This window comes from Canis lupus, chromosome 9 (assembly GCF_011100685.1).
Source record: "Canis lupus familiaris isolate Mischka breed German Shepherd chromosome 9, alternate assembly UU_Cfam_GSD_1.0, whole genome shotgun sequence".
Classification (NCBI taxonomy): Eukaryota; Metazoa; Chordata; class Mammalia; order Carnivora; family Canidae; genus Canis; species Canis lupus.
The window spans coordinates 22,607,524-22,630,912 of record NC_049230.1 but is presented as its reverse complement, the minus strand read 5'-3'; the positions used below and the strand labels follow the sequence as shown (position 1 = coordinate 22,630,912).

The following is a 23,389-nucleotide window of genomic DNA, read 5'->3' as shown; positions in this document are numbered from 1 at the left end:
TCATTTTGTGAATCAGTATCATCAGCTTCCTGAAGAGCTATTACTAAAATGGACAGTAATAGTGACTAACTTAGGGGGAGTATATTTGGTTTTGAATTCTACAGAGAAGAAGAGCATGTTTGGGTTGATACTCAACCCACAGCTAACTATGCAATAATCAGATGGCTATACATGATCCAGATACACAGCAGCGTGGTGGACTAGATGAAAGCCACTGTAGGTTCTATTTACCCTGAGAAGAGGAATATCCGATTCCATCTATAAATGCCAGTGGAACACCCAGATTTAACAGTTGATATACTTTGTATGTAAGCTATGTGGGGGCAGCCCTGGTGGCGCAGCGGTTTAGCGCCGCCTGCAGCCTGGGGTGTGATCCTGGAGATCCGGGATCGAGTCCCACATCAGGCTTGTTGCGTGGAGCCTGCTTCTCCTTCTGCCTGTGTCTCTGCCCCTCTCTCTGTCTCTATGAATAAATAAATAAAAATTCTAAAAAAAAAAAAAAAAAAAAAAAGCTATGTGGGACTGGCTTTATGATAACAGACATATTTACTCCTTAAATATGCCAGTTATCCAGGTCATGATAACTGGTTTAAGGGGGTGTTCTAAGAATGTGCATATTGGACATGGTATGGTGAAGTTAGTAAAGCCACAGGAGGAGATAAGAACAAAAATTGGAAGGAAGAAATTTTTTATATTCACGAGACCCATAGAGGGGGTATTGCCACATGCCACACAGGGCCACAGGGGAAAGCACCAGTGTCAGTCGGGAGGCAGAAAAGAGCAGTGAAGGAAATCCTCCTAGGCCAGAGTTTTTATTGGAGTTTCTGAGAAAAGGCAAGGCAGGCAGAGTAAACAGTTTAGGATTGGTTGGTTTGAATAATCCTGACAGATTCTAGAACACAGAATGGTCTCTAGTTATCTGATATACTTGGCTGTGGGATGATTTGGAGCAGAGGAAATATTACCTTGGTGTATGAGAATTAGGTAAGGAGATGGTTGGGAGGCACAGGTTCTGGACTGGTTGGTTTGTGTATGAAAAGAATGATCCTGGCTAACTCCTCTGCTATCTATAAGAATTGGCTATCCCTGGGAAAAGCAGGCTTTCCCTGGGTCTGTAAGGACCCCAAATATCAAAGCGTCCAAGATACAGAAAGACAGTACAGTTAATAAAACTGGTCCTGTGATGAGTGGATGCCAAAGAGACAAATACAGAATCTAAGAAAACAAAGTCAGAACAGGGAACCCCTTTGGCATGGGCATGCCATGTAATCTTCCTGCTGCAAAATCAAGCAACAGTAAAAGAAACCAGAGTGAATCTGCTATTTTACCCTCCCCTCTTGGGTCTTAGAGATGCTAATAAAAACATTAGGTAATTAAATTTTTTTTTTTTTAATTTTTATTTATTTATGATAGTCACAGAGAGAGAGAGGCAGAGACACAGGCAGAGGGAGAAGCAGGCTCCATGCACCGGGAGCCCGATGTGGGATTCGATCCCGGGTCTCCAGGATCATGCCCTGGGCCAAAGGCAGGCGCCAAACCACTGCGCCACCCAGGGATCCCAAAACATTAGGTAATTAACAAGAAAATGAGGAGGGGCAGAAGGGAGAGTCAAGGGACTTGTCCCAGCAAGGTGGAAAATTGTAAATGGTTATTAAGAAAAAAAAGAATAAAGGGAACACTGGTAAGGCCAAAACAAAGAAGAAAAAAGAAAGGGGGAGAGTCAAAGGACTCATCGGACTGAAAATCTTTAGATTGTTATAAAGAAACAGAATAAAGAAACAGACATTGAGGGGTTTGAAACAAAGGTCTTAAGACAGCACTATGCAAGGTTGGGTGGACCAAAGGGACTTTCTCCATTAAAGGGCCCCAAACAAGTTTGCTCTATTGCTCCAGAGTAAAGGAACTTACAAAGCCAGAAGGCAAAGATTATAAACAGAAACTTGATCTGAAATCAGCTAGGGCAATAGTCGGGCAGATTAATCTTTGTCATGACAAAAGAACAGGGCTCAGCCTCTCACTAGGGACCAAAGCCTTATGCACATGAAAGGGTGAAATGGTCAGGGGGCACAGAAGTTTCTGGGACACCCCACACCCCAACATGGGAGCCTCACTCACTGTAGTAACCAAAACTTGTTAGTGAAGCCCTACAGGGGGCTTCAATTTGACTGAGAGAATACAGAAATGTTTATAAGGGTTGACAGGATTAAGGTGGAGGCTTAGATGGAAAGGAACGTTTAAATAAGCTATTTGTGAATAAATTGTGTCTCCTTCACCTGAAACTGTTATGAGAATGGATATTATGTCTGACTGGGGAACTTCTCCCTCACCTCATTTTATAAAACCAAAACCTGTTGATAGGTCACAGTTAGGAATGGAAGGGTTGAAGGATTAAGGTAAAAGTCTGAAAGAAAGCTGGTATGTCTGAAGTGGCTGCATCTCTTTTATTTGAATGTATTATGGGCATGGACATTGTCTGTGACTGGGTATTAATTGTTTCTGTAAAACAGAAAGCATGTAAATCTGTCCTATTAATTGGACATGCTGAATGGGGATGGATAAGATTGCCCCAGTCCACAGTGTAAATGAGAAGTGGCAGTGCTAATGGGAACAGTTTCTGTGTGGTAGCTCTATGTGGAGCATAGATTGAAGTTTATGGCAAAAGCCTGTGACTGCTTCCCATCAACAACTATTGGGATTATGGAAAGGAGATTTCCATTTGAGAAGCAATTAGTAGCCTGCTATTGGATATTAATTGAAACTGCCCCTATGACTGCAGTACAAAAGCAATCTTAACATCTAAAATGCCCATGTCTTAGGTAATGTCACAGAAATGCTTAAGGTTTCTGGGAGGGCAATGCCCAGGAGAGTTCCATACTAAGACGGAAATGGTTTATACAGGATTATGCTACCTGAGGAATGCAAGCAGGAGGTACTCACAAGCAGTGAGCCTCTTTTCCTCAGGACTGACTTTGGAATCATATGAGGCTGTATCATTACTTGGACAGTGCCCCAAAAGCAGATCTAGACTGAACAACATAGAGCTGCTTGGTTTATGGGTGGCAATTCCAAGGTAAACGAACAATATCCTGTTTGGAGGACCACCACTCTGACTGAAGATGCAAAAACAAATGAACTCAGTAGATGAATTTCATGCTGTTTTCCTAGTAGTGATGGAAGGATGGATCAATGACAAAAGCCTCTATCTACATTTTGGTTTTTACCTAACTCGAGTGATGGCCAGTGGCCTCGCCACAGGGATAGGCAGAAGGAAAACTGGTCTTTTAAAGGGATGCCCATATAGGCCATGACAATACAGAAATCACTAGGGATTTATTTTTAATTTTTATTTATTTATGATAGTCACAGAGAGAGAGAGAGAGAGAGAGAGAGAGGCAGAGACACAGGCAGAGGGAGAAGCAGGCTCCATGCAGGGAGCCCAACGTGGGATTCGATCCCGGGTCTCCAGGATCGCGCCCTGGGCCAAAGGCAGGCGCCAAACCGCTGCGCCACCCAGGGATCCCACTAGGGATTTTTAAATAAGATTTTATTTATTTATATTTGACAGAGAGAGAGAGAGAGAGAGAGAGTGTGTGTGTGAGCATGTGTACAAAGAGGGGAAGCTGCAGAGGGAGAGGGAGAAGCAGGCTCCCTGCTCAGCAGGGAGCCCAACGTGGGGCTTGATCCTAGGGACCTGGGATCATGACCTGAGCTGTAGGTAGGCACTAAACCCACTGAGCCTCCCAGGTGCCCCCACTATAGGAATTTGAGGGGTACATTAAAGTAAGTATGTCAATGCCCAACAGAATTCCCTTCCGGGTTTGGAAGGTGACTGGAAACAAGTGGAGATCGCAGTGTACTTACTTGAAGTGGCCACCTGGGTCCATGGAAGGAGTAGATATTTGGGGACCATAGCAATACAGAGGACTGAATCTGGACATACTCCTTTTGCACCCTCTGAGGCTCAAAATGCCAACAAGAACTGTTCTATCTGCCAACAAGAGAGACAGAGGCTACCTATGGCTATGGGGAAAATTCCTCAGAGGGACAGCCCCACACATAGCTGGTAAGTAAATGATATTGAACTGGTGCCAGTAGCTGGGTGAGGGGTGCTACAAATGTGTTTCGACAGAATAGACACTGACTCTGGACTGTGCATTGCTTACTTGGTGGTAAATGCAAATGGTAAGAGAACCAAAAAAACAAAACAAAACAAAAAACAAACAAAGCAAACAAAAAACAAACAAAACAAAACAAAACCCCCAAAACACAACAACAAAAACAAGTTTGGAAGATATTGCACCAATTTCTTCAGGACAAGAAACTTTACAGCCCATAAAGTCAAATGGGCAGAGAGATATTGTCCTCAGAAGAACAGTTTCATAGAGATTTGGAATAGGCAACTTAACACTGGTTGTTTAAAAGAGGGGAACTTGTAGGCAGGAAGGGCTGTTATACGTATATTTAAGAATGTGCGCTCACACTCAGCATGAGCAGGGATAAGGGAGTGTCCTCATTGACAGATTCCTGTTTTTCTGGTGGATCTGGGGAAGAAGAATGGGGGAGGACGCTATTAACTTTTTCTGTAGGGGGAAAATATTGGTATGACTATAATTCTTCCCAAGAGAAGACACTAGTTTGATGACAATACTATTTTTCTTTCCCTCAACTTTTCTTTTTTCTTTATCACTTCAACTTTCTCTTTCCTACTTGATGCAGTAGTCATGGGACTAGTGCTTCAACAAGTGCTGGAAACAGACATGATCCCTAGACAAGAAATGTAACAATAGTTTTATTTATTTATTTATTTTAAGATTTTATTTATTTATTCATGAGAGACACACAGAGAGAGAGAGAGAAAGAGGCAGAGACAGGCTGAGGGAGAAGCAGGCTCCATGCAGGGAGCCCAACAGGGGACTCTATTCTGGGTCTCCAGGATCACACCCTGGGCTGAAGGTGGCGCTAAACTGCTGAGCCACCCAGGCTGCCCAGTAACTATAGTTTTAAACCTTTATGTCAGAATTTTTAAAGGTTTGATAGGGCAGGTTGTGCCTTCACTCCATTTCCCCAACTGGAGTTAACAGTGAATGAAGCTCTATTGTTAGTGGCAAAAAGAGCCTGCTGGTTCTGTACCTAAGTAACTCTACTCTATAGGATCAGGAGTGGATTGATGGGAAGGCACTTGCTTGACTAGTATTGTTGCTTGCAATCTAGACCAGCATAGTAGTTTGTTTGTTTTTAAAGATTTTATTTATTTATTCATAAGAGACACAGAGAGAGGCAGAGACATAGGCAGACTACATTCAGGGAGCCCGACATGGGACTCGATCCCAGGTCTCCAGGATCATGCCCTGGGCTGAAGGTGGTGCTAAACCGCTGAGCCACCCAGGCTGCCTAGTTTGTTTGTTTTTAAAGATTTTTTATTTATTCATGAGAGACACAGAGAGAGAGAGGCAGAGACATAGGCAGAAGCAGGCTTCCTTCGGGGAGCCCGAAGTGGGACTCAATCCCAGGACCCCGGGATCACAACCTGAGCCAAAAACAGACACTCAACCACTGAGCCATCCATCCTCTAGACCAGCACAGTAGTTTAACCTAATGTTCCTTCCAAAAGTGCAAAGGTTCAGGTAGAAATGAAAAGAAAGAATGGTAGCTGAGGGTAAAGAAATGAATCAATGGGTTATATAATGAAGGAAATTCAGTATTATACTAAAATCTCAAGAAAGGCTCAGAGCAAGAGAATAATAAATATTGCCTCTCAGCTCAATTATACTAGATGCTGAAAAGATGAAGCCATATATTGCTGAGACCACTCCTGCTTTTGGAACCTGACAAAATCAAAACCTGCAAGCTTGAATGGCCTCACCCTGGGAAACATTTTCATATGATATGGTGATGGACTGGAATAATTATTTATTTTTTTTTTTTTTAATTTTTATTTATTTACTTATGATAGAGAGAGAGAGAGAGAGAGGCAGAGACACAGGCAGAGGGAGAAGCAGGCTCCATGCATCGGGAGCCTGATATGGGATTCGATCCCGGGTCTCCAGGATCACGCCCTGGGCCAAAGGCAGGCGCCAAACCGCTGCGCCACCCAGGGATCCCTGGAATAATTATTAATGACTGACTGTGACTGTAGTAATGTGCCAGTATCTTGATTTTTTTTATTTTTTATTTTTTTTTGTTTTTTGTTTTTTTCTATTTTTTTAAAAATATTTTATTTATTTATTTAAAGCCTGTGAGTGGGTGGGGGGTGGTGTTGAAGGAGAGGGAGGGACAGAATCTCAAGAAGACTCCTCATTGAGCATGGAGCCAGACACAGAGCTCGATGAGGGGTTGGGCTCGATCTCATTACCCTGATATCACGACCTGAGCCGAAATCAAGAGTCAGATGCTTAATCAACTGAGACACCCAAGTGCCCCACCAGTATCTTGACTTTTATAATTCTTGTGCTATAAGAGATTCATGGTCAAAGATCAGTGGGTGGCCTATGGTAAAGTACAAAAATATATTTGGTCCTTGTCCTAGGTTCCTGGCACAAGAATTCCCAAAACTCTTGAATTTCCTGAGTGATAGGAGTATCTTTTGTTATTTATAACAAGCTCCTTTCAATCATGGCTAAATTTATGCTAATGAGGTGACTTAGGGTAAGGCCCCTAGGTAACCTCAGGATGGAATGGTCACCAGAAAGACAAAGTGATGGGGGGGGGGGTGACTAAAGATTGATCTCTATAAAAACTCTTGGATAATGAGATTCAGAGTTTCTGGGTTGGTGAACACATCAAGATGATGGCAGGGTGGTGTGCCCAAAGAGGGCATGGAAGCTCCATGCCCTCCCACCCTATACCCTGCCCTATGCATCTCTTCCATGTGACTGTTCTTGAGCTCTATCCTTTGTAATAAACTACTAATAGTAAAGTAAAGTGCTTTCCTAGATTCTGGGAGTCATTCTAGCAACTTGTCAAAACTGAGGGGAGGGGTTGTGAAAAACCCTGCATTGTAGCCAAGCTGGACAAAAGTGCAGGTGACATGGAGACCTGGTAGTTTCAACTGGTGTCTAAAGATTTTATTCATTGATTCATGAGAGACACACAGAGAGAGGCAGAGACATAGGCAGAGGGAGAGGCAGGCTCCCTATGGGGAGCCTGATGTGGGACTCAATCTCAGTACTCTGGGATCACTCCCTGAGCTGAAGGCTCAACCACTGAGCCACTCAGGTGCCCACTCAACTGATGTCTAAAGTTAAGGCAGTCTTGTGGGACTTAGCCCTTAACCTGTGGGTTCTGTGCTAACTCCAGGAGTTAGTATGAGAATTGAATTGAATTGTTGGATGCCCACTTACTGTCTGAAGAATTGGAGAATTGGTTGTTGGTGGGGAAATACTCCATAATGAACAGTTATTATTTTTATAATGAAAAAGAGTCAAATAAACATTTTAAAAATGAAGTGGTATAACTTAAACACTGAATAAACACCTTAAATTCTCAAAGTTTGCTGATATCCTTCAGCAAATTTTTAAATATTAATGTTTGTAAAATGAACAAAACTTAATTATTCCCAACTCAACCCACAAATGCAAGTTTTTCTTGGAGAGTTCCTGATTTCTTCCATATATTAAGCTTCAACCATATCTATAACCATTTTTAGTCGGTCGCAGTGGCTTACCTCCTAGATCTTCATCTTCATTGGTTGGGCCTTCTGCACTGTCCACATTTTCTGTTTCATGTGGTTTGGTTAAGTCGTAGTCATTCAAAATCACTGGACATTCTAGGAGATAAAAAGAATTTTAATCATACAGGCCAGTTTTAAAGGATTTTTATAAACATGTATTAAGTAGACTTCCATTTCAGCATAATCTCTTCATGATAGACAGTGCCCCTTTCATACATACTCCAAGTGGAATACATGTGAAAACTCCTGAGATTCAGAAATATGCCCAGGGTACACCAGAGTTAAAATGCATTCATGTTCCTTCCTGACAGGAATACTCTCTCCTTTGGTATGTCTCACAACATTCAGTAGGATGCTATCGCTATTTATTTATTTGTTTGTTTATTTATTTATTCATTTAAATACTTTATTTATTCATGAAAGACAGAGAGAGAGAGAGGCAGAGTGAGAAGCAGGCTCCACACAGGGAGCCTGATGCAGGACTCGATCCCGGGACTCCAGGGCCATGTTCTGGGCCAAAGGCAGGTGCTCAACCACTGAGCCACCCAGGCTTCCCACTATTGCTATTTATGACCAAGAAGCATTTATGTAGTGATGAGAAATACTGAGATAAAAAATACCGGCATAACCCAATTTAGGAAATATGTTTTCCTGAGAGAAAACCCATAAGCAACTGTATATGAAATCCTATTTTCCTTTTCTGTTCACATTATAAATGTGATTCTGTGGAAGACATATTGGCCCTCGAGTTCCTTTATTTCTTTGGACATTTACTAAATGCTAACAAGGCTACAGATATGAGTAAGTCATAATTCCTGTCCTCAAGGAGCTTATAATTTGCAGATGTAGATAAGTCTGAATGCAAGACATTACAGGTCTATAATGTAGACTCAGACAAAGTATTATAGGAGCAGGAATTCATTTGTGAAAGAGAGCAGATATAATAAAAGCATGCTTAAATAAACAGCAAACTTATTAAAAATTAAGTCTAAAAGAAATATACTTTTGTATATTTGTATATTATATAAATACTGATAATATTAGATGTTAGAAGAAAAGGAACAATGTAGCAGGTATTATTTCATGTACAAGCATGTAGCTTAAAAAGATGTTAACAAAAGAAATCAACTAAAAACTTATTTACTTTATATCAAACTGATTATGTCCTTCCTAATGTTTAATAAAATATTACTGAGTAGCTACTACATACAAAAAATAGTCAAAGATATTGAATCCTGTGGCATTTAAGCTAGGTAAAGTAGGAGAAGTGACTAGAAACTCTGCAGTGGCATTCCTTCCAGCTGCATCCATGACTGAACACATGGAGCAGGACTTTTGCTGGAATGCAGGAATAAAATGGAAATATATTTCACAAAATCCATGATGAAAAGGTGCTAAAAACATGGTTATTGTGGACTCATGTTTTGATTTATAAACAGGTTAAATTTCTCATTTCTACATATTGTAACATATACTCTATGAACTCTAAGACACTATTCTAAATAGTAGCTCACTTTTCTCAAGCTCAATATGACTAAAATAAAGTGCACACCTAAACAACTAACATGATGTACAGGTTCAATTAAAATATAAGGTTACAATCAACAATAACAAAAAGGTACTTAAGTGATAAATTTTGTAATATAGCATAAATTTTGATCCAAAGGGAGTTAATCCAGAAAACACAGAAGTTATTTCTAAGAAATCTGAAATGTTTATAGTTTATTCTAGAGCAGGAATCTGCAAACCATGGCCTGAGAGCCAAAACTAGCCATGGCTTGTTTCTGTATGGGCCCAGGTAGTAGGAGTGGTTTTTACATTTTCAAAGGATTGTTTAAAAAGGAATATACAACAGAGACCATATATGGCCCACAAAGTCTAAAAATTTACTTATCTTGCCCTTCACACACAAAAATTTGTTGACCACTATCTACAGCACAAGTTGATAAAACATAAGCTACTACATTGTTCAACAAGAACTGTCTTTATTTAAACCAGTAAGTTAAAAACAAATTTTTAAGGGAAAAAACCACAGTGATCAAAATTAGGTGGGGTGTGATTTGGCCCTATGATGCCGAAGAATTTATATAATTGAAATGGACAAGTTGTTTTTATATCAGAAAGACTACATTTTTTTCTAACACATTTCTATAGCATTTTTACTGTGATCAGAATATTATTCTTCCTTTGGTTATTTCAGTAAAGGTATATTTCTAGGGAGGAAAGACCTGATGTTACCTGTGGGCATAGACTCTTCCTGACTGCTTTTCAGTTCCACATTTGGTTTTATATCTGAAAAGAAAAGGATTATAAATATTAGCTACTTAGAGTAAATTTTTTTCAGATTTGGAGCATTCTAAATTTAATAAGGATACCATTTTGGGAGCTTTAGCAGATTTCCTCTTCAGAGCCAGGGCTGTTCTTTACCTTTATCCTCCCTTTTTTAGGAGGATAAAAGGAATTATCTACACAGTAATTGTATTTTAGAGATTAAGAGGAAAACATTAGTACTTTGTACTTAACATTTCTAGTACTTTTCATTTCATATCATGTCTCTTCAGCCAAAAGAGCTTCCATTAGCATTTTTTTAAAAGATTTTATTTATTTACTCATGAGACACACACAGAGAAAGGCAGAGACATAGGAAGCGGGAGGAGAAGCAGGCTCCATGCAGAGTGTCCGATGTGGCCCAGGGACTCTGGGATCACGCCCTGAGCCAAAGGCAGATGCTCAACTGCTGAGCCACCCAGGCATCCCTCCATTAGCATTTCGAGTAATGCAACTATGTGAGTGATAATTTTTCCTAGTTTTCGTTATTTGTAAATATCTTTATGCCTTCAATTTTAAAGATTTTTATTTATTTATTTGAGAGTGAGAGAGAGAGAGACAATGAGTGAGTGGGGGAAGGGGGTTAAGGTGGAGGGAGAGGGGCAAGCAGACTCCATACTGAGTGTGGAGCCCAAAGCAGAGCTCAATCTTAGAACCTTGAGATCATGATCTGAGCTGAAATGAAGAGTTGGACACTCAACCAACTGAGCCACCCAGGCAACCATCCTGTCCCTTTTGAAAGATTTTAATTTAATTTTGCCTTCAATTTTATTTATTTATTTATTTATTGATTGATTGATTGATTGATTATTTTATTTTTTTGGTATATATTTTTTTATTGGAGTTCGATATGCCAACATACAGCATAACACCCTGCCTTTAATTTTAAAGGATATTTTTACCTGATACAGAATTCTGGGTTGACAGTTTTCTTCCAGAACTTTAAAGATAGCATTCTACTACCTTCAAGGCTCTATTGTTTCTGATAAGAAATCGGTGATATTTGTATTATTGTTTTCCCACACATAATGTATTCTTTTTCTCTGAATGCTTTCAAGATTTTCTCTTTATCTTTGGTTTTCAGTAGTTTGACTATGATATATCTAGGCGTGATTTTATTTGAACTTATCCCACTTGGGATTGCTGAACTTCTGTAAATTTATATTTTTCACTAAACTTGAAATTTTCAGCCATTATTTCTTCAAATACTTTTTCTCCTCCATCTTCTTGCTCCTTTCCTTCTAGAACTTCAACTGCACATATGTTAGACTTTTTAATATTTTCCCACAATTCCCAGGCTCTGTTCTCCCCCTGCCCCAATGTTTCTTCTTCCTCTGTGTTGTTAGATTGAATAGTTTCACTGATATATCTTCAAGTGCATTCACCTTCTTCTGTCATCTTAATTTGTTAAGTTTATCCAGTGAGTTTTCTATTTCAGATATTATAATTTTTAGTTCTAGAATTTCCATTTTGTTCTTTTGTCATAGTTTTTCTGTCAAGATTTCCTATTTGTTAATTCATTACAAGCATACTTTCCCTTCTGATTCCAATATCTATGTCATCCTGGGGTTAGCCACCATTGATTCTCTTTTATCTTGAGTATGGGTCACATTTTCCTGCTTCTTCAAATGACTTAATAATTTTGGAGTGTACCTTGGACATTATAAATGATATGTTACAGAAATTCTGGATTCTGTTATGTTCCTCTGAAGAGTATAGAAATTTTGTTTCTTTTTAAAGCATGCAGTTAACTTGCCTAGACTCAAACTTGAATTCTGTATCACTGTAGTGAGCAGCAACTAGGGTAACCAAATGTCCCAGCATGACTGAAACTGAGGGTTTTTCCAGATCAGAGAACTTTTCTAGTTCCAGGGAAATTGGGACAAGTTGGTCTCTTGAAGAGGCATAAATCTCTGTTCAATATTTTAGTCTCAGGTTGGCTGCTCAGAGCATGACCCATATATGTGTGGTTCAAGGATCAGCTAGAGATCTGGATCAGCCAGGGAATTTATGATAAAAAAAAAGCCCTCTCTTCTTTTTTCATACCAAGATTTCCCTCTTTACTTCCCAGCCTGCTGCAGATACTATGGCTTTTTAAGCCAGTGTAACTGTGGATTATCTACCCAAGTTTTGGTCACCTTGAGGCCAAAATTGGTGCCTACCCGTGGGTTAAAACAAATATAAAAACAAGTTGGTTTTTACATTTTCCAATGCTTTCAGGTAATAGATTTTTTTCATATTTTGTCCAGAATCTATCATTGTTATCGGTTCGAAGGCTGGTTCAGTAGGAGGTACCCTTCTATTGCCAGAAAATCTTCTTTGTTCTTTTTTTTTTAAGATTTATTTATTTATGATAGACATAGAGAGAGAGAGACAGAGAGACAGAGAGACAGAGACACAGGAGGAGGGAGAAGCAGGCTCCATGCTGGGAGCCTGACGTGGGACTCGATCCGGGGACTCAATCCGGGGACTCGATCCAGGGACTCGATCCAGGGACTCGATCCAGGGACTCCAGGATCGCGCCCTGGGCCAAAGGCAGGCGCTAAACCACTGAGCCACCCAGGGATCCTCTTCTTTGTTCTTTATTTTAATGAAGATCAGGGGATCCCTTGGTGGCTCAGCGGTTCAGCACCTGCCTTTGGACCAGAGGTGTGATCCTGGAGTCCCAGGATCGAGTCCCGTGTCAGGCTTCTGGCATGGAGGTCCCAGGGATCGAGTCCCGTGTCAGGCTTCTCCCTCTGCCGGTGTCTCTGCCTCTCTCTCTCTCTCTATGTCTATCATGAATAAATAAATAAAATCTTTAAAAAAAAAACTCAGATTTGGTAAGTTTAAAAAAAAATAATGAAGATCATATACCCAAAACTGTTCAAAACAGTACTAATTTCAAATATTCAATACCATTATCTAGTCACGTTTCAATTTTTGTTTTGTAAAATAGAGTCACTACATTTATATTCTGTTCTAATTTTAAAATTTTAACGTATTATCCATTAGATGATGGCAGCAAAGCATGTTTTTAAAATAAGCAAAGGGGCCCCCTGGCATAGGGTGTCAAAACCCAAGATAGCTGAGAATAAATCTATACAAGGAAGGGAGGCAACCCAGGGCAGGCTGCTGGAGACCAGCCAGCCTGAAGAGTATGACATATGGAGTAGGCAGTATGAATGAGATAAGGAGGAATTCTACATGGAGGGCAGACAACATAGGAAATCAGAGCCTGAGTCAGCTAAAGAGAGCATTCAGGCAGGAGAACTGCCCAACTTGGAATGTTGGAGTCCAAGAGGGATAAAAAGGGTATCCAAGATAAGAGACAGCTTAGCATAAGTCAGAGCCTGAGCATGGTGAATAAGACATCCATGCATAGAGGTGGTCTGGTGTGGGTTTTCCGAGCCTAAATGGGATGAGTAAGGCACTCACATGGGGACAGTGGAGGAAGCTTCCATACATAGGAATGCTCCAGTCTAAAGTGTCAAAACTTGAGTGGGGTAGAGGGCATCGATATACTAGGGACAGCCTTGCATGGAGGTGTCAGAGCCAAAGAAAGCGTAAAGAGTGTCCACATAGCACAGGAGCTATTGTGCAGGATGTCAGAACCCAAATGAGGCACGAAAAGCATTCAGTGCTGAGGAAGGGATGGTAGTGGCAATGGCTGATTGATTACATAAAGGAGAATTCATCAAATAAGTAAATATAACAAGAATAAGAGTCAGATTTTTCTGTCAGAAAAGGGAGTTACAAATGCAAAAAAAAAAACAAAAACAAAACAAAAAATTCCAAAAAACCCTGTGGTACTGTATTGGAAATGAAGGTACTGGCTTGCACATGTGATTTCTACTTTATATAAACAGATATAAAATACAGATGTAAATATGTATATATGTGTATGTATATATGTATGGATATGTATGGATATACATACATATAGTCCCTAGCCCTGTCCACTGAGAGTCCCTGGGAGCAGTGACACTACAACAACTTCTAGCATCCAGATATTAACTTCTACATATCATTTTCCACTTAAAGAAACCAGGCTCCTTGGAGAAATGGTTGATTCCACAGTTGGGGCAGGAAAAAGTACAAGATGGGTCTGGAACATTCACGAAGCAAGAAAGTGTGCACAGAATGAAGAGTATATGTTAAAGGATATAGAAATTATCTTGAAGAGGTTTCCACTGCCAAATCTGAGACAGGGAAGTATCAAAATAATAATGATAGTATGGGATTATAACTCATTAAAAAAAACAAATTCATGAGTCTATGTTGACATTAATAAGTAAATAAACTGAAAGTCAGATGATTAATGGAATATCTATATAGTTTCAAAGTGCTTCTCTCAAAATACTTATCATTACAAACATGAAAAGAGCAGTACATAGTGAAGAACTTGGTAGACACCACTGTAACTGAACAAAGTGATCATCATCAGTAATGGGACAAATGAAAATTATGTGCCATCTGATAATAAAAAGAACACAGCATCACTTCTGTGATATTGCTGCCAAATAAGCATAATATGAATCTAACCATGAGAAAATGAATTCTAATTGAGGGACAGTTGACAAAATAACTGGCTTTGTAATCCTCAAAAGTGTCCAAGTCATGAGAGATTAAGGAACTTTAGAAACTGTTCCAGACTGAAGGAGAGTAAAGAGACTTGACAACTAAACACAATGTGTGATTCTGAGCTGACTCCTCCTGCAGTAGATAACACTGTAGAAACAACTGAGAAATCTGGATGGAGTCTGAGGATTAAATGGTAGTAATATATCAATGTTTATTTCCTGACTTGGACATTGTTTTGTGGTTATCTAGGAGAAATATCCTTTAGCACATTAAAGTACTCAAGGGTGATAAGGCATCATATTAGCAACTTAGTCTCAAAATTTCTGAAAAAAAAAATTGTACTGTATCGCAACTTTTCTGTAAGTTTGATAGTGTTTTTAAAAAGCTAAATGTGAAACTTTTAACTGCACACTAAAGGGATTCTTAACAGGAAAAAAGAAAACTAGCTCAAAGGTTTCACATAAACAACCTTCATGTGAAAATATCTTTTAGTTACTACAAAGCAAGATGGCTTTTGATTTGGTGACCTAAAGGAAAAAGGTCCCAGCCCCCTGAACCTTTTAAACCCTCTGACAATGACATTTAAATAGCTCTCAATATTCTTTCAAGCAACCTTTGTGTGTTGTAGAGAACATCAGAAACAATTTAGCACAGTTTCTAAGAGAAAATGGAGATTCTGATACCTTAGTGTTCAGAACTTAAAGGAGATATTAAAACCATCTATGATCAGGCTACATGGAGGAGCTCCTAATATATATATATAAAACACAAGACAGAAGAGATTGAAATACATTTTTTCCACCTAAACTTAAAGGTCCTCGTAAAAACATGAAACCCAGTAGTGGATAGAGAGTGAAGGAATTTCAGAGAGACCAGAAACCTGTTAAATATTTCTAAGTACAGTAAAAACTTTTCAGTTTTTAATGGATCATTTTGTAATTAATTTCTTTAACTTCAGTCAAAAAAAAACCCTCAAAAATGTTCCATTTGATGGGGTCTTTGTAATATACTGGCAGACAATATAGCTTTAAATATTTTCCAAAAGAATGCTCTAGAAAGCTAAGAATGAAGGGTCCCTATATTGCTTTTGAAATAGTTTCCTATACTTATGTTTATACATAACTAGTGCTAATGATGGAAGAATTCCAAAGTGGGTTAATTTTAAGTATAAATCTCCTCTATTTTCTACATCCCTTCTGTTACTTGAATAGGTAAATCATACTCTTGCCTCAAGACCTTTGCATTTTCCTTCCCTTCTGACCAGAATGCTCTTTCCCCAGATCACCATGTGGCTCACTTCCTCTCTCATTCAGACGTGTGTTCAAAAGTCACCTTACCAAACAAGCTTTACCTAACTACCCCATATAAAACATCATCTTCTGTGGGTAGGTGAAACAAGTGATGGGGATTAAAGAATACTCTTATCGTGATAAGCACTGAGCAATGTGTAGAATTGTTGAATCACTACACTGTACACCTGAAACTAATATAATACTATATGATAACTCAAGTGGAATTAAAATTAAAAACTTAACTAAAAATTAAAAAAAAATTAAATGTCATCCTCCATTGTCACTTTCTTTTCTCTTACCCTGCTTTATTTCTCTTCATAAAATCTCTTCATTGTCACTACCTGACATATATACACATACATTTTTGGGGGTGGGGGGGCAGAGAGACAGGGAGAGAGAGAATCCCATGCAGGCTCCACACCCAGCACAGAGCCCAAGGAGGGCCTTGATGTTAAAATTCTGAGATAAGGACCTTAGCTGAAACCAAGAGTAAGACACATAATCGACTGAGCCACCCAGACACCCCATTGTCTGTATTTTTTATTGCTATTTTGCTGTATCTTCAGATCCCAAAATAGTGCTCACTCATGATGGACACTCAAAAAATACTTATTGAATGAACACATGAATTTTTACATCGATCTAGATCAAGGTTCTGTGAAATGTAACTTACCACCTGTTTCTGTATGGCATGTGAAATAAGAATAGTTTTTACATTTTTTCCCTCCTCTGCTGGTTTTTACATTTTTTTAATACATAAAAAAATTAGAATACTATTTTGTGTCACTTGAAAATATATGAAATTCAAATTTCAGTATCCAAAAATAAAGTGTTATTGGAATACAGCCAAACTTCTTCATTTATGTGTTGTCTATAGCTGCTTCTATATTCCAGTGGCAGAGTCAAACAGTTGTAACAGAGACTATATGATTTACAAAGCCTAAAACAGTCACTATCTGTCTGGTCCTTTACATAAAAAGTTTGCCAAGCCCTGCTCTAGATCTGTTACTAATACTAATACTGTATTGTCCAATACAGTAGCCACTAGCCATGTATGGCAATTTAACTTTAAATGTAAATTAATTAAAATTAAAAATTTAGTTTCTCAATCATACCTGCCACATTTCAAGTATGCAATAGAACATGTAGCTAGTGGTTACCTAATTGGCCAACACAGATAAGGAACATTTCTTTTTTTTTTTTTAAAGATCTATTTTTTTTAACTTATTTATGATAGACAGAGAGAGAAAGGCAGAGACACAGGCAGAGGGAGAAGCAGGCTCCATGCAGGGAGCCTGATGTAGGACTCGATTCCCGGATCCAGGATCACAGTCCCGGGCGGGAGGCAGGCGCTAAACCACTGAGCCACCCAGGAATCCCGATAAGGAACATTTCTATCATCACAGAATGTTTTTTTGAACAGCACTGCTCTAGATTTTAGGATATCTTGCTGTTGCTGGGATACCACTGAAAAGTTATTTCTTTAAAACAAACATTAAAACTCTGGATCAGGAAAAAAGACGTAAATCAAACTAAATATAAAAATTAAATATCAAGCAAAATTTTAAAGGTATCATACCAGGAAACAACAATAACCATGTTCTACCAATATTTCCAAAATTCTAGCAACTGGAATTTCAAAAAAAGTTGTGGTTTCCAGTAATGCAGTAGTCAAAGATATATAGTATCTACACAGCACCTTTCATACCAATTGAAACATTAATGTGACCTTTTGGAGGGTAAGAAAACAAAAGCAAAACAAAAACAAAACACTGCATGATGCCAAACATCCAGATACAATATCTTTGAAATATGCTTAATGTATGTGTACAAATATATACTTAGCATCATATTACCATTAGGATTTTTTGGTATCATTAGATAAAACTATTCTTATTTCATTTAAAAGCTAAAGTTATGGGCAGCCTGGGGGGCTCAGCGGTTTAGCGCCACATTCAGCCCAGGGTGTGATCCTGGAGACCTGGGATCGAGTCCCACATCGGGCTCTCTGCATGGAGCCTGCTTCTCTCTCTGTCTGTGTCTCTGCCTCTCTGTGTCTCTCATGAATAAATAAATAAAATCATTTTAAAAAGCTAAAATTATAATCTAGCAGAAAACCCTAGCACACACTCTTTTCCTATCACTTGTCTTCTTGCCCTTCCCACAACTAAATAGCCATCTCCTGATATGTTTTAAGTAAATCATTAGTGTTTTCTATTGACACCTTACATCTTAAGTAACAAATCTTATAAAAGGTATAACTATTTATTACTGATATAGCTGACAATGTATTGGACTGGAAAAATTAAAGGTTATTTCTTCTGTAGCTTTCCAAGTACTCCAGAATTTCAAAGCTTTACTAGCAATCTCAAATTGTTTTCTACCAGTATTGAAATCAAGCCTTCATTATATGCCTACTGAGAGATGACAATTTCAAATTTGTTTTTACTCCTTCAGATTCTCTTTTCACTGACAAAGATGCCTTTTAAAACAATTTCACTAGAGTTTTTTATTAAGATACTGATATTTTTCTCAGAAATTCTAGCATTTTATACACTGCTAAATGAAAGGGGGTAGATTACAAATAAAATTTAAACTTGGAAATGGCAGCAGTCTGGTTGAGAGTTCATTAAGTTCATGGGTGAAGGTTTTAACCTCTTAGCTCTAAAATAAATGATCTATGAACAAAACCAAATATTTACATTAGCGAAAATTTGCAACCATATTTTTAACTCAAATGATTATAAATTTGCCTTTATTTTAATACCATTAAGTAATTATCATTCATTTAAAAAATACCAGCTAACAAAATTCTGTTCATAGTTTCAGAAATCAGATTTCTAGCCTCTGTCTGTTTTCCTGGTAGAAAGTATAGGTGCTAAAGGAGAGCAAAATGTTAAATCTTAGAAAAAATCCTAGAGTGAGTTTGCCAGCTGCCAGCGTCATTGGTGCCTGACAGCTGCCAGAAAGCTGTCTCTCAGTGTTGACACTCCTTTTTATCTTCATAATGGTAAACTGACTCTCTTATCTCCATGCTTCTTTTTGTTTTTTTTCCATGCTTCTTTTCAAAAAAATATTTTCTCTTACTTAAATTGTTCACTTTTACTTTTTCACTAAAACCTTTGGAAACTGAGTCACTGACTACAAAAATGTGTTCAACAATCCCAACAGCAACAGTACTTACTATATATGTGAAAGCAGAAGCATGAGCTACTATTTCTGAAAGGTCTTTCACCAGTTCTCTTAATACTACCATGTATAATCATTCCTGGAATCTTATCACCACAAGAATAACATAATGTGTAATGTATAGTATAATGTATAATGAAAAATGACCTCTATAACCAATGAAATTAGAATATCAGAATTGGAGTGGATATTTTAGCTATCTTGTCTTTCTTTCCCCTGAATTTCCTCCAATATTCCCAAACTTGGGTTGCACAACCTCTGCTTAGGCACTTCCAATAATACAGAATGTTATTCTTTTCCATTTCAGAAAAACTCTAGTGGTTAAAAAAGTTCCTCCTTAAAATAGCTGAACTCAAATTTCTTAATGTTTTGATTTCAGGTCCTAGTTCAGCTCTCTGGAAATGTGTAGGATAAGTTCTAATTCAGATGCTACCAATCAGTTCATAGCCATGATGAGAGCTTTCTTCTGAACCTGTTTTATTTGCTTGTGGTTCTCCAAAAATGTGACATCAAGCACTTAGTCCAGTAATGCAAATGACATTTCATATTATCTCATAGCATTTCTGCAAGATAAACAGGTACAGTGGCATATATTATTTTCCCTGATTATACAGACAAAATTCATGACACAAAGAAAGACAAAAAATACAAAGTCATGTAATTGTTTTAAGGGTACAACATCAGAGACACATTAAGAAGAGAAGCAGGATTCATGCCTTGAATTACACCTTTGTTTCAAAGAATTTAATGTTTTAAAGTGCTCTTCTATATAGATTATAAATTTTAGAGGAAGGTCAGAACTAAAAAGGATTCAGATCCAATTATTTCAAACACTTCAGTTGACTATGATTGAGGGGAAAGGAAGATATAAAATGAGAGTAATTCCTCTAACCATGAAATACTTCCTTCCTTTCTACCTTGGACTAAAGTAAAGATTAAGAAATATTAATATTACTTCTCTAGGGATGCCAGATCAAATACAGCCCATATCACCACTACAGTTTTTCCTACTTTATTCTTTCTAAATAAAATATCCTATTTTCCCCCCTAGATTAAATATCTAATGAGGAAATTATAGACTGTTGGGCACAGGTCTAAAACAACAAATGCAACATCTAGTGTTATTTTCTTTGAAAGATCAATTATTCTAAAATTGTAGAAAAATAATTTTTTAAAAAGATTTTATTTATTTATTCATGAAAGACCCACAGAGAGAGAGAGAGAGAGAGAGAGAGGCAGAGACACAGAGGGAGAAGCGGGCTCCATGCAAGGAACCCGATGCGGGACTCAATCCTGAGACTCCAGGACCATACCCTGGGCCAAAGGCAGACACTCAACCACTGAGCCACCCAGGGATCCCTCAAAATAAATATTTTTATTGTACCATGGATATCATGCCACCAAATGAACATGTGGAGAGAAAAGGAAGAATGGGCATTTCATGTTATTGCTACTTCAAAAATATGTGCTAAGTGCCTGAATCCAACATGTTCCAACTAAGATTTTCATTTTATAAATGTAAAATATCTAGTTTCTGTTATAAAATAACTGGGGTCAAAAACAGAACCATTATTTTGAAGTGGGTAATAAACCTAAATGTGGTGGTGCCTGGGTGGCTCAGTCTGTTAAATGTCTGCTTTCAGTTCAGGTCATGATCCCAGGGTTCTAGGATGGAGCCCCAGAGTCCTGCATCGCACTCCCTGTTCAATGGGGAACCTGCTTCTCCCTCCCCCGCCCTCACCTCACGCTCTCTCGTTCTCTCGCTCTCTCGTTCTCTCGCGCGCTCTCTCTCTGTCAAATAAATTAATTAAATTTTTAAAAACTTAAATGTGAAAGTTAAAATAATTAAATTTCTGGAGGAGGTTATTTTTATGGCTTTAGAGTAGGCAAAGTTTTCTTAAATACGGCATAAGAGGCACTTAATCCCAAAAGAAAAAAATTGATATATTTGTCTTAACTAAAGTTAAGAATCCTATTTATCAAATAGATGAAGAAAACAAGCAATTTACAAACTGGGAGAAAAAAATTTGCAATACACATCTGACAAAGTACATGTTTCTTTTTTTTTTTTTTTAAGATTTTATTTATTTATTCATGCGTGACACCACAGAGACAGGCAGAGGCATTGGCAGAGGGACAAGCTCCCTGTGGAGAGCCTGATGTGGGACTCGATCCCAGGACCTCGAGATCACAACCTGAGCCAAAGGCAGATGCTCAACCACTGAGCCACCCAGGCATCCCAAAGTACATATTTCTAAAATATTTGTTAAATGTCTATAAAATCAACAAGAAAAAATACAAACAACCCAACTTAAAAAAAAAGTAAAGAAGACTTACAGAACTTCAGGAAAGAGGATATCCAAATGGTCAATAAACAAAGGAAAAGGTATTCAACATCATTATTCATCAGGAAAATGCAAATTAAAACCACAACGAAATATCCACACACCCGTCAGAATGGCTAAAATTTTAAAAACCGAAGACAATAACAAGTGTTGACAAGATGTCAACTGGAACTCTCCAACATTGCTAGTGGGGTGGTAAACTGGTCCAACCACTTTGGAAACTATCTGGCAGTATATATCAAAGCTAAATATACACTTAACCTATGACCCAGAAATGCTAGCCCTACATCTATATCCAAGAGAAATGAATGAATGTATGTCTACTAAAAGACATGAATATGAATGTTCATAATACAAACACTGGAAACAATCAAATGTCCATCAACAGTAGAATGAGTATACAAATTGCGGGATATTCATATCTTTTAATAATAAAAAAATAAACTACTAACAAATGTAACAATGTGGGTAAATCTCAAAAGTATGTTGAGGGAAAGAAGCCAGACACCAAAAAAGTACATATTGTATGATTTCATTTATATAGAACTCAAGAACAGGGAAACTGATCTATGATGATAGAAGTCTGAATAATGTTTAACTCAGGGCAAAGGGGGCATACCAATTATAAATGAGCATGAGGGGGATGCCTGGGTGGCTCAGCAGTTGAGCATCTCCCTTTGGCTCAGGGCGTGATCCCCGAGTCCCAGGAGTCCCAGGATCGACTCCCACATGGAGCCTGCTTCTCCCTCTGCCTGTGTCTCTGCCTCTCTCTCTCTCTCTCTCTCATGAATAAATAATAAAGCCTTTTAAAAAAATAAAATAAAATAAAATAAAATAAATGTGCATGAGGGAACCTTGTGGGGTGATGCAAATGTTCCATATCTTGATCAGAAAGATGTGTATATAAGGTAAAAATTAATCAAGCTATATAACTTAAGATATGTGTACTGCATAAGTTATTCCTTAATTTCAAAAAAAATCTGTTGAATACTCAAATATATTCAAATATCTAAAATCATAAACCTTAGAAACGCCATTATATCCCTATCTTCCCACTTTTGAGAAAAGTGCATTTCAAGGTTTTCTCATGATTCTTTGTTTTTTTGTTTTTTTTTTTTAAAGTTTTATTTATTTATGATAGTCACAGAGAGAGAAAGAGAGGCAGAGACACAGGCAGAGGGAGAAGCAGGCTCCATGCACCGGGAGCCCGACGTGGGATTCGATCCCGGGTCTCCAGGATCGCGCCCTGGGCCAAAGGCAGGCGCCAAACCGCTGCGCCACCCAGGGATCCCTCTCATGATTCTTTGTAGAAGAGTACAGATTATATCTATACCAATCATCTACTAATGGGCAGTATATTTCTTAAAAATTCTCACAGTGGGGATCCCTGGGTGGCGCAGCGGTTTGGCGCCTGCCTTTGGCCCAGGGCGTGATCCTGGAGACCTGGGATCGAATCCCACGTCGGGCTCCCGGTGCATGGAGCCTGCTTCTCCCTCTGCCTGTGTCTCTGCCTCTCTTTCTCTCTCTGTGACTATCATAAATAAATAAATTTTAAAAAAAAATTAAAAAAAATTCTCACAGTGAAGAAATGTATTTACATGGCATATGTCAAGTAGATATGAAGATATTTTCAGTGATAGTTAATACTCTGAGAACTTCTCTGAGAATTGAGATTTCAAGATGTTTCAATTTTGTTCCTGGAGGTTTTTTAGTTTTAGTTTTTTTTTAAAGATTTTATTTATTTATTCACGAGAGATACAGAGAGCATGCAGGGAGCCCTCTGTGGGACTCGATCCAGGGACTTCGGGATCAGGCCTTGAGCCAAAGGCAGATGCTCAACTGCTGAGCCACCCAGGTGTCCCAGTTTTTTGTTTTGTTTTGTTTTGTTTTTTAATAAAGTTAGGCTACAGATAGTGTAAGTGTCTTTGCCTTTGGAAAACAAAAACAAAATAAATCTCTTGATCCATATTTCTCTCCACCAACAGCCCCACTTATTTCTCTGC

General features: G+C 38.3%; 1 protein-coding gene and 1 long non-coding RNA gene across 3 annotated transcripts in view; one reads left to right on the top strand and one right to left on the bottom strand.

Moving 5' to 3' along the window:
- IKZF3 (IKAROS family zinc finger 3) overlaps nucleotides 1-23,389 on the bottom strand; it is a 91,507-nt gene that overhangs the window by 55,543 nt on the left and 12,575 nt on the right. For both annotated transcript variants that reach the window (XM_038547413.1, XM_038547414.1), the window contains exons 2-3: nucleotides 9,908-9,961; nucleotides 7,664-7,765 (exon numbers count right to left, since the gene is read on the bottom strand). In XM_038547413.1, coding sequence (XP_038403341.1) covers nucleotides 7,664-7,765; nucleotides 9,908-9,961 — 156 coding nt within the window. The remainder of the gene's footprint in view (nucleotides 1-7,663; nucleotides 7,766-9,907; nucleotides 9,962-23,389) is intronic.
- On the top strand, nucleotides 910-14,209 carry LOC111097358. The gene is made up of 3 exons (XR_005364398.1): nucleotides 910-984; nucleotides 3,960-4,063; nucleotides 14,021-14,209. It is a non-coding gene; the product is annotated as an uncharacterized LOC111097358 (long non-coding RNA).